The 18,089-nt window shown below is 44.5% G+C and overlaps 2 protein-coding genes across 2 annotated transcripts in view; one reads left to right on the top strand and one right to left on the bottom strand.

Moving 5' to 3' along the window:
* Positions 1–17,699, top strand: part of mettl24 (methyltransferase like 24) — a 34,857-nt gene extending 17,158 nt beyond the window's left edge. The window contains exons 2-5 of the mRNA XM_071912599.2: positions 1,322–1,420; positions 6,771–6,904; positions 11,766–11,991; positions 17,368–17,699. Coding sequence (XP_071768700.1) covers positions 1,322–1,420; positions 6,771–6,904; positions 11,766–11,991; positions 17,368–17,685 — 777 coding nt within the window. The 3' untranslated portion in view covers positions 17,686–17,699. The remainder of the gene's footprint in view (positions 1–1,321; positions 1,421–6,770; positions 6,905–11,765; positions 11,992–17,367) is intronic.
* Positions 1–18,089, bottom strand: part of LOC139926156 (testis development-related protein) — a 404,183-nt gene that overhangs the window by 39,651 nt on the left and 346,443 nt on the right. The gene's annotated exons all lie outside the window — the stretch shown is intronic.

Raw genomic sequence — 18,089 nt, forward strand, 5'->3', positions numbered from 1 at the left:
TTGAAAATAAACTACAGCGCCCGTAAAACACGTATGAGCACATCGACAGGCAGGAGAGCAGCCTGTCGTGAAATCACCCGGGATAATTCACACGAGTGCCGCTAATGAACGCGTGGCCGTGGCGTTTGACCCGAGAAATGATTGCTCTTTCTCCTGCTCTCTCTCTCTCTCTCTCTCTCTCCGTCTCTCCATCTCACCGCCTCGCCTCTAATCATAAACAGACACATTCCTGCAGAAATGAATGAGGCCATAAAGCAGAGCTGCCAGGTTTTCAGGAATGTGACACAGCAGCACTTCACAAGGCTCTGCTGTAAGTGAGCTGCGCCGATGGTCGTATTTTTGAGCTCTTATTTTTCCTGCCGCCAAATGCAGCCGGACTTTATAGACGTTGTTAACTGTACACTGCAAAATGCATTCTGTCATATTCTAACAGAACCCCAATGTACACTCACCGAGCACTTTATTAGGAACACCTGTACACCTGCTTATTCATGCAATTATCCATTCAGCCAATCATGTGGCAGCAGGGCAATGCATAAGATCATGCAGATGCAGGTCAGCAGCTTCAGTTCATGTTCACATCAAACATCAGAATGGGGGAAAAAATGTGATCTCAGTGACTTTGACTGTGGCATGGTTGTTGGTGCCAGACGGGCTGCTTTGAGTATTTCTGAAACTGCTGATCTCCTGGGATTTTAACACACAACAGTCTCTAGAGGTTACACAGAAAAACAAAAAACATCCAGTGAGCGGCAATTATGCGGACGAAAATGCCTTGTTGATGAGAGAGGTCAGAGGGGAACGGCCAGACTGGTTGGAGCTGACAGAAAGGCAACAGTAACTCAGATAACCTCTTTACAACTGTGTGGTGAGCAAAAGCGCCTCAGAATGCACAACACATCGAACCTTCAGGTGGATGTCACTTTGTTAGCCGGTTGACACTGAGCTGAAAGCTGATACCTACCCAGTATTAGTAAGGTGTTCCTAATAAAGTGCTCGGTGAGTGTAATGTTACCCTCTAAGAGTAAACAGTGGCTCCCCTTCTACTAAAATAACAATGGAAATGAACTTTTATCTGTTTATTTGTCACTTATACACAGGTGGGCAAAACAAATCCTGCTCTGAGTACATCATGACCCAGTTCCAACTGTGGCTATTTACAAGTGAGCTAGAATACCTGAAAGCGAGAAAAAAAAAAGCTTCCTTTATTGTTGGATGTCCTTGCACTGCATTTCTTTTGAATGGCCTACTTTGATGTCAGTTGATTGTGTATTTTCTTGTTGCGTTGCTGACGACCGGGCATGTCTGTGTTGCGTTGCAGTCTCCTCGGTGGCAGATACGCCTGGAGCCGTGGGCCAGCGAGAGCCGCTCTCTGGAGGACGAGGCTCGGAGGTTCCTCGGCTACATCACCACGCCACAGGTGAGAACCCACTGTTAGACAAGTTCCCGAAAAACCTGACACAACTGTATTCACTGTGAGTGAATACAGTTGCGAGTGTTGGGAGTGCGGTGCATCATCCACAGCGGACAAATCAATATCGATGATAAACATGAGAGTGCAAAACAAATACGGAGGAAAAGCTCATCCTTGTGCTTTTCCTAAAGGATTACCGCACACAGCAGCGCAACCTCGCTTTTTTAAACGCGTGCAAAAGACATCGTCTGAACGCACTGCTAGTCACCTTGTGTGTTGGGAGTGTGAGCCTGTCCTCTCAGGGAATAGGCAGCCACAGGCTCAATCACAGTTTGAAGTTCTCCTTTAATACCTGAGCTGTAAACTTGCTCCATCAGGTGCCCTTCCCTGGCCGTTCAATCTTTCCCTTGTTCTGTTGTTGATGCGGTATCTTTTGTGTTTTTCTGTATTTTTATGATTGCAATATTGTTGTACATTATGCTTTGCTGCAAGCTAAATGTCCAATCGGAGACTATAAAATATTGAAATTGAATCAGTTCTTCACTGCTGTAACTGAAGATGAACCAAACAGTCATAACCAGATGCATAAACATATCAATAAATCATTTGTAAACAGAAAATTGGACTAGCTGCTCATTTTGACACGTCTTTGTTATGTATATCAGAAGCAAGCCTGTATCTATCAGCCCATGACCGAGCTGCACTGGGACCTCTTTCACATTCAGCTCACCCAGACAGTGTTTATCTTGCCTGACAGCACACACATAATTCATTACTCTATTGATTACCATAGAGATGGAATTCACAGCCCTTCTATTCATACTTTAATCAATGAGATGTTCTGGTTTGTTTGTTTGTCTGTGCCAGTGTTAAATAACTACAAATCGATTAAGATGTTAAGGATCTTATTATAAAAGATTGAGGGATGGAAGAGACCTGGATTTCTTTGCCCTTGCCCCCGTTGTCAAGGTAATGCAAGCACAGCTGTACACAGTTTCAGTTTCGCTCTCCCAAACATAGTTGGACATTTTTGGGATTACATGTGCTGCATTTTTTTATTGTAATAAAATTGGCTTGGGGGTAAATCAGCAACTTATCTTTTCCCCTGCACAATATTGCCAGAACACAGTGTACTCCACTCCAAATGACTAAGCACTCGTTCTATATCTTTCACAAAGCAGACATTCTGCTCATAATGAATTAGCCCCAGGATGTGTGTGTGTGTGTGTGTGTGTGTGTACGTGTGTGAGAGAGCGTATGCATGGGAGTGTTGCCGTGCATGTGTGTGTACGTGTGTGTAAAAGAAAGAGAGAGAGAAAGCACGAGAGAGAAAGCGATTGTGTGGGTGCGCGTGCGTGTGTGTGTGTGTGTGTGTGTGTGTGTGTGGTGCTGTTGAAGGGAGCTGTCCGTCATACATAGTGACAGGCGGAGAGGGAGCCGGTGTGGGCATAACAGCATCCTCAGCTGTAATGCTGACTGACACAGTGCCTGGTGGAGCTGCTACTCAGAGAGATGGCCTGCGACACAACTGTCCAATCAATAGCAGTCAATGTAACTCTATAAGTCCATGCAGACACACACACACACACACACACACACACACACAGATAAGTATGGATATTATATACAACTTATAACATCAGCAGTGCGACGTGTGACATCTTCCACCGAATACAGAACAGACTATTACCTTAACAATAGATACTGATCATTCAAAGCACTGTACGCTCAGTGAAAACATGCTTTCAGGTCATATTGTATAGCTCAGTGTTCGGTGCAGCAGCGTTCAGCAGCCAACAGCTCAATGCCACTGATTAGGCTGCAGGAGTGAAGTGGCAAAATAATCAAGAAAGACATTTCATTGTATGCGGTGCATTGTGCGTTGATGAATGCTGTCGGTTCTAACACATTAACAATGGCGTGCGTTATGGAGTTATTAACGTGTTTCGAATCCGTTGAAATAGATGTTTACATTTGCCCACGCGTGCAATAGCGTGCTCGCAGAGTGTACTCTTATGCTCCAACAAAGACGCATCGGGTGACTTTTGTTCCCCGCAACACAATGACGCTCTTGACTCGGTCGGTCCCTTCCCTTCCTGCCCAACCTGCCAATAAAGGCTCTGATTGGAGGGATAAATAGGCATGTTCAAAAGACCGCAGCAAGGAAACAATACATATTACTAAGAGGAGGAGAAACTTGAGGCTGTAAAGTTCTAACTCACTTGAGAGAGGAACTTTCTCAAAGGAGCTGCTCTGTGAAAGCAGGCGGGGATGTAAACATACATAATGAGCACTTTCAGATGTCAATTTCAGGTGAACAATAGCGTAATGGGATGTGGTTTTGGAAGAGGCTGAGATACAGCGCTCATCATTACCTGACTATATGGAATGCTTTTGGAAAGCAAGGAGTAACAGCAATCATTGCTTCATTCTTTATTGCTTTCATTACAAAGCGATGGTTGCTGTATAAATTTAGCTCTGGCCTCATTTCAAATAAGCTGAGTGAATATTGTGAGCTGCGAGTTATTAGACTCTGTAGGACACGAGGTGGACAAGACGAGCACAGACACACACACACACACACACGCTGTCTTGCTTATGCTTGAACAATGCACGATAGAGCCATATTTCTGCTACATATCATCAAGTCTGTGTCAGTGTTCTTTCCTCTGCAAACTGAATCTCAGCAGCAGACAGGGCTTAAGCAACCAGACAGCAAACATTTGCCTTCAACAGCTCCTGTGCTAAGGCTTAGTCACTCAACAAACTGGAGATGCACCACACAAACACACTGACATGTACACACACACACACACACACACACACTAGAAACTACACGTTGGCCTTTGCGTTGCAGGCAAGTCATGGCAGAGCAGGACCTAATGATTTGGCACATTATGTATGTATACAGGTGCAAAGCTGTGCTGTAATGAAAAGGTTCAAAGCTTTATCTTGATGTTTGTACAGAATGTAAAGTCAGTGAAGGCATGATAGGATGAAGCGATATTGACACATTTGATTGTTGCAGGAGTGTGGTGGCCACTTCCTCAACTAACTGTAGTTGTAGTGACAAAGGCTTCTGCGATACCACTGAGAGAAGTGTTGCAATAAAAAAGTCTGTATCTAATAAAGGCTCGGATCAATATATATGAGTTTATTTTTTTACAGGGACAAACAGAACCACAATGACTTATTGCAAGCGATCGCCTGTTGTGTTGCATCACTGCATCTCAGCTAGTGTGCATTCATTCAATCATTGGAACTGGGTGATACATTATTCATAAGGCTTAGGTAGCACTGGACAGGACTTCAGCAGGTTTGGTCACTATTGGTACCAGGGATTGAACCAACCTTTCAGTCTGTTGTCACTGTATTGATTCTTCAGCATATAAAAACAATAGAGGAGGGAATACTTCTGCCTCTCCTTGTCTGTTCTCTTTTCTTTTCTCATTCCCCCGTTCTCTCACTCTGCTGTTGACAGTACAGACTTGGCAGCGCCGGCTTATCAGCCCCAGCTGCACAACATGATGGATAGTCCATCTACTGTAGTCCAACACTCTGTCTCCAACACACGCACCACACCGGGGTCAAATGGTAGTCGCAAATAATTCACAGTGTTTGCGTTAACGTGTTTGGAGAACCGTATGGGTGGGGTTTATCACGTCAGGGCAGTTCGGATAGCGTCAGCTGGGTTGTCAATCACAGAAACGTATATATATTAATTGGCTTTCAGACAATGCTGTGATTGTTTAAACTTCCTGGCACTCGCTGTATTGTCTTATGTGACAAACCCCACCCATCTGCAAATACTATTTGACCTAAGTCTGACAAACACGCTACGTGCACCCACACACACACACACACACACACACACACACACACACACACAGTTCCTCTAAAGCTAAATCTAAGAACCCAAACTCTATCCTATTCATGCCTGATTCAGCTTTATACAATACACTGCACAATATGCAAAAAAGTATAGATAAAGGTTGATCTCAAGTGTGGAAGAAACAAATTACATTTAACTTACTCTCGTTAGTGGAATTCAATAACTTTTTTGTGTACTTCCACTTTTTTGAGTATTTTGTGCAGTCAGTGATTTTTCTTTTACTTATGTTCTGAGCAAAGCATTACACTTAGCTACACTTTAAATCCATCACAGAGTACAAATTATGCATGCTGCCCATATGCATTGCATCAGAAACTGGCTAATTGTGAATTAATCTGCATCAAACCTGTTCAAACATGTGGAGGAAACATTTAGTGAAGCAACTGTAGCATGAAGTGCTCAAATTCATCCATGATGGCTTCGTTACCATCCGTCCAGCTGCAGTATTAAACAGTATTGGAAACATCAATGTAGTATCACTGTTGAATGATGGGGATGGCTTTTTGTTTGTTTGTATCTTATGTTTAGGACACTCAACATAGTCTATGAAATATATTGAACACATACTATATAATGATCAATATAACGATCATATATAACAATGTCTGTCTTACTCACTAACTTTAATCTGAGTACATTTTAAATGAGCTACTTTTCATTACTTCTTCTTCAGTAATGTTTCAAAGTAACAGCACCTCTAACAGAGGAGGATATGTTGGTACTCTTTCCACCCCTGGTTGATCTACACATGCAGTACCTAAGACTCCAGACTTTCACCGGTGAGAAGCTGAATAGCTGAATATTGACTGTGTCCCGAATGTTTATATATTTTCAACACATTCTTTTTTACGCTCGCCTTGCCCAGCTCTATCCTTGGGGCCTAAGGCAAGATGTAAGGTGCTCCCTCGCTCTTTGAGTCAAGGAGAATGCATTTTCCCCAAGTTTCATCCAGTCCTTTCTCCATCGCTGGCACAGAAAATAAAGGAAAGCCAGCGGGAGACAGAGAGGCCGTCACTCAACAGAAAAGCGCATCGACACATGAATAAGGTCCCCAGTGTGAATTTTGATGAAGACATTTGTGTGTGTGTGTGTGTAAGAGTGAGCGACTATTATTCAAAATTGTTTGCAAGTCAAGGAAAGATTTTCAATGAGCGTCGAAGAAATGTTCTGGATGGTGATAATGATAAAATGATGAATGCAACAATTACAATAATTATACAGTAATTAGGCAGCAGGGTGGCTGGTAGTGAGAAGGGAGGCCGCTCTTCGACTGGAGAACCGGCGTCCAACCTCCTGTGACACCAAGCATCCGTCCTGCTGAAGTGTCCTTGAGCAAAACACTGAATCCCTACCAGCTCCATGCAGGTTTTGCAGAAATCAGTTCAAACTCAACGCAACAAAGCTCTAGTCTTTGCTAGCAGAAATGTCCGCCTTAACACTTTATGTGTGTTGTTATGTGTCCAGGTGTCGTGTGCGTCGCTGGCCGGTGAGGACGCTGACCAGGAGGGGCCCAAGGGTCCCTGGGCTGTCTGCCTGGACCCCAAGTACAGCCTGACCCACAGAATACACAGCAAGCACTGCAGGGTCTACTCTCTCGGGTGGGTACACACAAACACACACACTTGTTTTACTAGATTTGTGAGGGCCTTCCATTGAATACATTCATTCCCTAACCCCTAAATCTAAACTTAACCCTCTCCACCACATGCCAAATCTTAACAATTACCCTTACCTAAACCTAATGCTAACTCTACTCTTAACCCTAAACCCAAGTCCTAACCTGGAAACTAATGCTATAAACCCTAAACCTCTTGCAGTAGTGAGGGCCAGCCTCACTCTCTCTCTCGTTCTCGTTCTCTCTCTCTCTCTCTCTCTTCCTCCCTCACCTCTACCCCCCTAACACCCACCTGGCACGGCGACATCCGCACCACCGTCTAGTCCCTCTCCTTGAGTGGCAAGTAATCTAGAATCAAGTCGGTCAGGCCACCGAGGTATTTGACCTTCTTGAGATTGGACAGTCAATCACTCTCGGTTGGCTGTGTATCCAATAGCTCCCACCTGGACCGGCCCGGCCCAGCCGGGACCCTGCTGTCCTGAGGTGTGGCAGGGGTCTAAAGGGATTTGACTGTTGGAGAGAGGGGGCCTATTAATTTGGCTGTTGAGAGACGGCACAGGTGTGCTGGCATTAAGGCAGGCATGGCATGGATACTGATGTGGGAGGGAGGGAGGGAAGGAGAGAGAGAGAGAGAGAGAGAGAGAGAGAGAGAGAGAGGGGGAGAGAGATGTCTAGGGATTACTGCTATTTCTGGCTTCCTGCCTCTCTATGGAGAAGGGGTCAGAGGTCAAATGGAGAGATTGGAGGAAAACGGATCTGATTTCCTCTGGCTGACTGATGGGAGGTCTCACACACATGCACACACACTCATGCAAACACACATGCATACATGCAAGAGAGAGAGAGGATTTGTGCACACTCGCATTGAACATAAAGACGCTTCATAGATACATACACAGGTGCACATATGCATTTCAAAAGCAGGGCAACATTATTATGCGTCCTCTCAATGATTTATGCAAACAGCTTAATGTTTGACCTGAATAACAGCTTGGGAAAATGTGACTCACAAATCAGATTTTTCAAGTCGACGAAAGCTGCATTACCATTTTTCCTCCTATCAAACTGATCCCATAAGACCTCTGGAATGAATTCAAATTACGCCCCTCAACTCTGACTAATGCAATAACAGAAAGCCGACACAAAAAATAGAAATTCTATAAAAACCACAAACTCCATGAATAACAAAAGAAAAGTCATAAAAGCCCCAATGTAAAGCCCGATGTAAATCAACAGCTCTCTGAAGTTCCATTTTCTGGGAACGCCAAGTGATACTCTCCTCCCTGTGTCCCCTATCTGACCTAGATTCCTGGTACACAGGCACACACACACACACACACACACACAGAAACAGGCACATATACATGAATACATGCACACACAATGACACAGAAACCCAGAGGTTGGAGGAATCCACATGCACACATACAAACAGACATACCTACACACGCACACACACACACACACACACACACAGACCTCTTGAATCTATGCCAGGTATGCTGAGTATCTTATCCTCAGGAGAGTTCTGCCCTGTTTTACAGGAGACTCGCCAATCCCAAACTACACAGTCCACTGCTCCACAATGCGACTGGTTTAAATGGAAATGTCAAATAGCATTAAATGTGTGTGTGTGTGTGTGTGTGTGTGTGTGTGTGTGTGTACACCAATGAATGCAGTGCATACTTGTGTATGCACATATGTGTCTGTGCACGCACGTGTGTGTTTGATACGTCTCATTTGCATGCTGCTTAACGAGCCATGCATGGCCGTGCCTGCGCAGGATGAGCAGCTGTTCTCTGATTGGTCTGTCACATGGGGGTGGGGTGGGGGCGGGGAGTTGGGGTGGGGGAGGGGGCAGTGTGTTTTTCCACATGAAAGACCAATGATCCACCTTCCACCTTTCCTGCAGTAACTTCCCTCTCTCATTCTCCATCTTCCTCCTCTTTCACTACTTTCAATCTCAGTACCTCTGTCTTTTTAATCCTATTCTGTAAATATTCTCTTCTATACCTGTGCAGATGCTGAATGTAGCCAAAGATCACCTATTTAGAAGACATATCACTCAACATAAAAAAAAACAGTCCATATTCCGGCCTACAAAAGTGGGCGTTGAACCCTAAAGCTGAGGCAGCATAAGAATGGGCATGGATGACGCTGTTGCCATAGCAACCGATAGCACACAGACCTGAAACAGAGCAATTTTTCTCAAAAACTACTCATCACGAAAATTTTAGCTTTGGATGTTAGTAACACTTTAGGTTTGTGAGCAATTCGGTCCAAATAAATCCTTTCCACTGTGGAAAGGTGCTGCACCTGGCAAAGCAGAGTGCTTTTTAAAGTGGAAAGTTCATATTTTCCAAGGTGACGGCATGACTTGGACTACTTCTTTGTGAGGCGACTGCAACAAAGAAGAGGTGGGATTTCATGGTACAGTTTACAACAAACACAACCACCAGAATGAAAATGGAGAAAGTAGTGATAGAGAAGTTGGGAGTAGTTGTTCCTCTGATCAGGAATCAGTATGGAGCTCACTGGCTGTGTTGTGGAGTTTCTGTAAGTGTCTGACAGTTGGACAAACTGTAAGTACTGTTTGCTGATAGTGGCAACTCAGCTGGTCATTATGCGCAACCTGCTTACTCAAATTATCAGCACCAAATGTGGCTGTGTCGACACTTTTTCTACAAAGTGAGAGTGCACCTTTAGACGTTTTTAACGGAAGATATCTGTGACAGTAGGCCATATCTTGCAACTTTTCCATTAACGCCAATACCTTGAGAACAGGCACTGGTTTGCTCTTTTTTTGTGCTTTAGGATGACATTTGTGGTGCTCAGAAATAAGGACAGCGTGAGATCTCTCTGTTTCTTCCTCTCAAATGTAACTGAAGCGGCAAACTAGACTCCCCCCACCAACCGCTCTCTTTCTCTCTCTCCATCTCTCTCTTTTCTGCCCCCCCAAGGAACGCAGCAGCACAGAACAGGGCTGTAGACAATAGCAAAGTCAGTCATCCACCCTCTTCATGCGGGCCCCCTGTAGCTGCGCTGCCATGCAGCTAACATCCCCTTATCTTGTCCACATCTTAAGCAGTGCAGAAATTCTCCCGTTGCTTGACTTTGACAGAGGTCCAACTCACTCACCGTAACCTTCCCGGTGCACTGTAAGCCGACGGAGCCGCTCAAATTTAGAGCAGCTATTTAGGCTAAAGCACGATAGGGGAATTAAAAATACCTGCACTTCATCACTCATCGAACGTATATTAATGGGCTGCCGTGTGTCCAGGAGGATGGGGGAGTATAGGAGGACCGCAATAGAAGGAAAAAGAGAAACGGAGGAGGAAGAGGAGGGAAGCGGAGAGACTGAGAGAGCCGTGGAGACAGACAGAAATATTTACAGAATACCGAATATTGAGACAAAGAAGTGGTAAACAGGAAAAGATGCGGTGGCAGAGATAGGGGGGGGGTAAAGAGAGGAGAGGAGAGTTTGAAAGGCCGGCCGAAACCTTCCCAGCCCACCCAGCGTTTGTTATAACCCTCCTCGCCATAGAAGTTCTCAACCTCCTGGCGGACTGTTGACATAACAGTTCAATGTGAGGACAGGCGGATTCAAGGCTCTGTTTACAAGGTTTAGGATCCAGTGGCCCTTCGAGACCCACCTCACACACACACATACACACAGACTCAGACACATACACCTTCAAATCTGGTTGCCATGACACTGTAGTCAACAGGGAGCCCTTAATAACCCCTATAACCCCCATGTTTGAAGTAGTATTTCCTCCACACACACATTTACGCGGCCATTCATCCACAGCAGTCGCATGAGAGGGGATATATTAGAGCTAGCGGAGACTCTCCTTTATCAGCATTGTCATCCGGAGGAGGTTTTGACTCACTGCGGCTTTCCCCCTCATGAGTAATCCTTGATCCCTGTCATCTAAAGTGCCATCGCACTCATTCCCAGCCAAAACATCCCCAACCAGTGACTTGGGGGAAACTCTCGTTGAAATATTTAGTGCGGTGTAAAAAAAAAGAGAGACATCTCGTTGCATCTCAATCTCTCCCTCCCACTCATCTCTCATCTTCCTGCCGGCGAGATGCATTCGGGGACCTGGGTGCCTCATCTGCAAAAGACGTGTACTGTGAAATGTACTCCCTCCGCCGCAATTACAGGATACAGCCGCAGCACAAACAAGACACAGGGGAGCGGAGAGACAGCGACCGAGAGACAAAGAGGGGAGAAAAATGACAGAATTAGGGAAGGGGAGGGGTGGGGATGAATGACAGTAAGAAGGGAGGAAGGGAATGAGGCAGAAATGAGGGAGAGCGGGGTGAGAGAGAGCATGAAAGAGTAAGTGGAAGATGGGGAGAAGTGTCTGTCGACTCAGATTTACACATCACACTGAGATTCTCTGTAAAGTGGAGGAGCAGACCACCGGAAAAAACGGGAGACATAGAGAAGGAGAACAAAAGGGAGAAACATGAAACAAAAGAGACAAGAGAGAGAAACAAAAACAAAAAAACAAATATTTCCCAGCCAAAAACTTCTACCTTTATCTTTTGAATTATTCATTGAGCTTTCAAGTGGGCAAGTCTGGACCACAAAGTATTGACAGTGTTTGTGTGGTGTATGATATGTGCAGAATAGCCTGTCTGTATCTCTACTTCTCTCAGTCTATTTGTTTGTCAATTATGTATGAGATTTTATAATCAGAATCCATTGATCCACCCAAGCATTTACCTATTCAACGACCTTTTTAAATGTCAATAGATCTGTCCATGCATCACCCTTCCCCTCCTCACCCTTACATGCCCCGCCCCTCTCTCCTGTGCTGTGTGCGGTGCAGGTTGGGCGTGGACGACCGCTCCCTGGAGCGCTCCCTGGCCAGCGCGGGCTGTGAGGTCCACTGCTTCGACCCCAGCCTGAAGCAGCCTCACCTGCAGCAGGCCGAAATGTGGCTCCACCGGCTCTCCGTCGACTGGAGAGACCCCAACCCCGCCATCGTCGCCCAGCGGCAGCACGCCAACACCAAGAAACTGGCCACCATCCTCAATGACTTTGGACACAGACAGGTAAAGGGGGTAGAGGGTAAGGGGATGGGCAGAGGAGAGAGTGCAGCTATTGGTCTATGCATAGGACATGGTCACTGGTTCATCTGTAATGTCATGGATAGTTAAACCTAACCACCAAAACCTAAACCAACCAACAAATCCAGTCTACTGCTATTATAAAACCCAGTGGGACCGGATGAAAGTGATTTGTCTCTATCTGTAAGCTACAATATTCACCGTGAAACAATCACACACATGCCGTATGCAAACACACACACACCCCCATGCGCCCCAACACAATACCCCTCATCACTCCATCATTCATTCCTCTGTTGTCGCCTGTCTCTGGCTCCAGGCGGGAAAACTCCCCTATATGGTTTAGCTTTTCTCCTTTAAATATTATCATGCTGAATATTACCTCTTCAAAGGCCCCGAGGGATTGTGTTCCACCTCATCAGATATGGATCTGCATACGAGATCAATCACATACACACACACGCACCTACACACACACACACACACACACACACACACCAAGCCAACTGATAGCGCGCATACTAATGAGCACAGTTATGGATCCAGTGAACATGCTTATTTATGAAGAGGCTGAATGGTAATTCAAGGTCAAAGAAGCCAAGATTTCTCCCAAGCCGAGTCATCAAGCCGCTGCTGAAAGGCAGTTTGGCTCTTCTTCTCTCTTCTTCTCTCTTCTTCTCTCCAGGTTAGAGAGAAAAACATTAGCTTTGTTACACCATAGGTTTGCATGTATCTTTTATCATACCTTCTACCAAGTTAGGGTTAGATCGATACTGTTTGTTATTTTCTAAAGTTGGAAGAGAAGAGTCTTGTTTTTAATAGATATTTTTCTATCCTCAGCTCTTCCACTCATCCTCTTCATGCTTTAAAAATGACAAAAAATATTCTACATTTTTAGCATCACTCTGTCATAGAAGGATTAGTTTGAACCTTATTTATTTTTGCCATATATTTTTTGACTTATTGCCCCTTCAATTTTTATGATTTGTTCCAGACGGCAAGTTACCCAAACCTAATTAATCAATCCATTTTTTCTCCCCTGCTTTTCACATGAGCAATAGTTAAATCAGAGCAAATTTAATTCAGCCTCTTGAGCAGAATGCCTACAAGCTACGCACTGGTGCCTTGCATTAGCCAGTGTTCGCTCAGAGGCTTGAGTTGTTAATTCCTCTTCTGGAGCCAAAAACAAAGCTCACTGGCTCATACAAATGACTTGGAAAGAAATGAAGATGCGGTCTGTGTGTGAAAAGACATGGACAAATAGACAGGGCTGGTGTGTGTGTGAATGTGTGCATGTGTGTGTGTGGGTGAGTGGGTGAGTGGGTGAGTGGGTGCATTATATACACCACCTTGATTGCATTTATATCCCTGCGTGTGTGTCATAGAAGACAGTCCCCCTCCTGCCACCTGTTTTAAATGCAGAGCCACACACGCGTCCCTGTAATGAGGTTTTAATGTGAGTACATAGTGTACCGGAGGAGGAAGCGGCAGCCTTTCTTCTCCGAGGCTCTCGCCCAGCCTCTGCGACAAGAAAAGCAGCAGTGGAGAAACCGAGTCCCTCTGAAAGGTCGAAATATGCATTTGTGTTCCATTTCATATCGGTGCTGATTAAATAATTTACAGATGACTCACTGACGGCGCTGTGGCGGCCGGCACCGACAGCAGAGACTGTCACCACGGGAACAAACCTCCGCAGCAGGCAGCCACATCTCATTTATTGAAGTGAACTGCATATTGGACAGTGAATCACCTTAATAAATGGACAATACAACAACAAGCAATGGCACTGCCCAGTGGTACTACCACAGTGTTACGTACATCACCTCTCTCTACCAAATTAAACACTGCAGTCCATAAATGATTGACATGTACAGTGTAAGAGAGCAATGTTGCAAATGCTACACAGCCTTGCATTTGATCTTAAGTGTGAATATAATCGATGAGTGTGTTTGATTGAAACCCTCTGTCTGCATCCACAGCTGTGGACTGGGCTTCCCACTGACACTGTGTGCGCACTCATCTCCAAAAGTGATTTTTATCTTGTTTTCAGTCTTGCAATCTTAACTTTCTTAAACAAGTGAGAGTAATCTGTTCGTGAAGTGAGACAATGTTACTTCCCCAATGCAATTTAGTGATAAATATCTTGATAATATCTTGAAATAAGGCAGTAGGCTCCACTTGTTTCAAGATAATGCTTCTTGGTTTATGGAACGGGCCTTGAAGCAAGTTGAGTTGCATTGGAAATGAAATCTCTCCTATTGGCAGATTTTTTTTCACTTGTTATAACAAAAGTAAGATTCTAAGACTGAATACACATCTAAATCACTTAGCAGGATGGTCCTTCTTTGCAGTGTCTTTGTCACGATGCCTTTGGGAAGCTCAGCCCTGATGTCAAACATGATCAACTTCCCTCTGCCCTCGGAACAGTTGTTAAAGTGGGAAGCGGGGCAATTTCAAACCTCTCAGATGTGTAATTAAATATCTTTCATTATGATCAGCTCTCCAGAGGCGTGTTCCACTCGTCACCTCATGCCTAGTCGCTAATTAAAGCACACATAACACTTAATCTCTACTCCGATAGAGTCTCACACGAGGAAAAAGCATCTCTTTTTCTGTGCAGAATGTACAGCATAGATGTAATTGTTTCTATATAGGTTGGACAAATTGTGGTACATGTGTGGCATTTGGCACTCCAGTGGATGAGAAAAACAAGAAAGCTGAACTTATTTGACATGGTCCCTCATTTGAAACAAAAGATCCAATTAATAAGAAAGTAGCCCTAATAGCCGTGATTTTCCCACCATGAAATAAACACATTTCAGGCCAATTAACGAGCCAGTGTCAAAACCTCCATTTAAAGTTATTTTCTCAAATCAGCAAACTTGTTTGTTTACAAAGTCTCTGACAACTTTTCTTCAAAAGCGTCTCCAAATTAGAATTTGTCCAAGCAGTGTTGCCTAATCTTGAGACTGCTTTACAGAAATAATTACCATGTGTATTTTGATCAAAACTGGGCATAGAAGAAACATTTGCCTAGTGGCTGAAAAAAACACTGGCGGCAGCAGTCTCACACAAAGTTAACAAAGTAGTGGAAGGAAGTAATTTCTGTGGAGAGCAAACTACAGAGAGGGTGAAGAGATTTTCTATTCAAGCATATCCTATCAAGGCTGCACAGTGGGATTGATTAGCTGTATTATTGCAGAGAGGGTAGAGAAGACAGTCATAGGAAAATCAGGGTGGTGGGAGCCTATTAGGGATGGGACATTATTATTATTATCGCAGTAAAAAACAATAATGGTTATTACACCGCCCCTCATTTTTATTGCCATGACCACTGCAATAACCGGCAACTTGTTGGGAGGCTGAAACGCAAAAAGTCACTATTTTACATAAATAATTCATATGTTCTACAGTCTTACATTAAAATGTGTTTAAAAAGAGAAATGTCTTGCTATTGACATGATTTTATTTTATTTATTTAACCTTTATTTAACCAGGCAAGTTATTAAGAACAAATTCTTATTTACAATGGCGACCTGGCAAGATAATAGATGATAAATTAGTAATTGAACATAATTGATAATGTGAGTAATTGAAGCATATTACAGTACTAATTTTAAGGTTTTCATCTTATTAATAGTTATCGGGATAATATCGTATATCGAGATAATTTTGGCCAAGATAATAGCACTATGAAATCTTCATATTGGCACAGGCCCAGAGCCTATATGTTAGAGAAGCTGGTGCGTCACCAGAGGGTTGCTGGTTCAATTCCTGACTAAACAAAGGTTAAACAAAAATAAAACCTCTAATTCTCATATTGTTCAGCTCTAAATAATGGACCGTACATTTAGTCAAAGCCAAAGCTGCCAGTGAAGGGTGTCACTACCCACTGAATCCAGCTTTGGCAAAAAATGTGTTTTACTTCACTCTCCACCTATGGGGAAACTGTCATCATATCTCTATTCCAACAGCATAGTTATGGACCGTTTAGCATGGCTAACTCTGCACAGCAGTGTGGCGACAGTCGTCTTTCCAAAGCTCCAACACCATATGGACTTTGTTCACACCAGACTGGAGTCTTTCCTGGGCGCGCAAGTTCTCCTGCAGAGAGAGTTGGTATTCCGGTGGCACTGGATCAGGGACTATTGAGGCAGAAAGGCAATTTATGTGAAGTCCTTTGGTAGAAAAAAGCAAAGACTTCACATCTGTCAGACAGAATGAAGCTATTCAAGCTGCTTGATCTGAAGAAATAACTTCTAAATAACATCCAATACTGACAAACACACACACACGCACACACACAGAAAGACACACGCTTTGGAGAGCAAATCAACACATCACCTCTTGATGATGCCCTATCACTTTCCATTACGAGGTGTCAGCCCAATTAAGCAACGTGTCTCCTTTGCTGGGGGGGGAGTTGTGGCCCAGAGGGAGGACAGAGCCAAGACAGAGAGGACATCATTTGGACTTGTTCTTGAGGGAGAGCTGTTTTTTTTCAAGACTTGTTCAGCTCCACTAATGAGGCCAGGGATTTCTGCGGAGTCACCAAAGACATGAAATGGAGTGGAATTTCATAGCCACTTTGTTATCTGCGTTGTCATGGTGCCAGATGATGTTCCCAGTTTAGTTTTAGAAATGTGAACATTTCCCCCCCCAATGCTCCGAACGCCAGGAGCCGCGGCATGAAACGACTTGGGCTCGTATCTTATGCAATCCTTTAATATAATAAACACTGACACTACAATACTCTCTCTCTACCCTCAAGACACTCTTTACGACAAAACCTTTAATCTAAATGTATCCTCAGGTGCCACATCACTACTAACTTGGCTGTTCTGTGATGCGCCAGCTGAGAGGAATGCTAACGAAGGCATTGGTGAAATTAAATCTGAACCTAGGAGAGAGAAAAAAAAAATGCACTCTCACTAATGAGCCTTTTAAAACACGCTAAGGTCATGGAGTGGACATCCTTAGCATTCCAATAGACTTAAATGGAAGCCCAAGGCCCCATGGATGTGCATTAAACTTCGGCCATGCCTATTATGAGTCGCTGTATTGTGCTTTATACGAACATGACCCAAGGGTGCTATTAACATTCTCATCTTATAAAGCATTTCCTCTGTGCTCCACCTCAGCATGCCTCAGCCCAGCCGTGTCAGACCCTTCTCTCCCTCAACCCATCATCAGTCTCACTAACGCAAGAACAAAGGCCAAGCTGCACTTATTCCTTTTCATCTGTTAATAGCTTTTGCGTTCAATAACTCCACACATTTTAGTATCTTTCCATTGTAACAGAACTTATTACGTGAAGTGGGATAACCCCATCCAAACTGACTTTTTTCCCCCCTGTCCCAGGTGGATGTGCTGAAGGCAGACATGGAGAGCGCGGAGTGGAAGATTCTGGAGAACTTGGTTCTGGAAGGGGTTCTGGACTCGGTGGGTCAGCTGCTGCTGGAGCTGCACCTCCACTGGGCCGGCTTCGAGGTGGGCGGCGACGACCCGGCCGTGGTCCGCTACTGGTTCAGCCTGCTGAAGGAGCTCGAACACGCCAACTTCCGCCTGTTCCGCTCCCACAGCGACCCGGCCAAGCCTCACCTCTTCCTGCACAAGAATGTCCTCAATGCCAGCAGTGCTTATACTTTGGGCTGGGTCAACACGCAGTGGAAGCCCTGAGAGATGCCCCACCGAGAGACAACACATAGGTCTAACCAAAAAGACGACCAAAAAGGTCTATGTGTTTGTACTCAAATGAAGTTGAATTGTTATCTTGGTTGGAACAGCCTTGAATGGGAATTTGCAATTTTGTGCAAAATGGAGTTTTAAGTCTAAGCCTGGATGCGCTCATTCAGTTGTCCAGCAGACTTCTCCTATCAAGCCTGACATTTCAGCAAAGCAGAAATCCCCACTCCTCCTTATCCTCCTGCTTTCCCTCTCCTAGTCTGTAATGACCTCAGCCATGTAGAGGGGCAGAGTAATTGCCTCCAGAGGCTCTCTGTGAGCTACTTCATAGTGGCTGTGTTGTTGGCTGGAGGTCAGCCTCTGAGTCGCAGTCACCCCTGTCATCATGGTTTTATCTG

This window comes from Centroberyx gerrardi, chromosome 18 (assembly GCF_048128805.1).
Source record: "Centroberyx gerrardi isolate f3 chromosome 18, fCenGer3.hap1.cur.20231027, whole genome shotgun sequence".
NCBI classification, from domain to species: Eukaryota; Metazoa; Chordata; class Actinopteri; order Beryciformes; family Berycidae; genus Centroberyx; species Centroberyx gerrardi.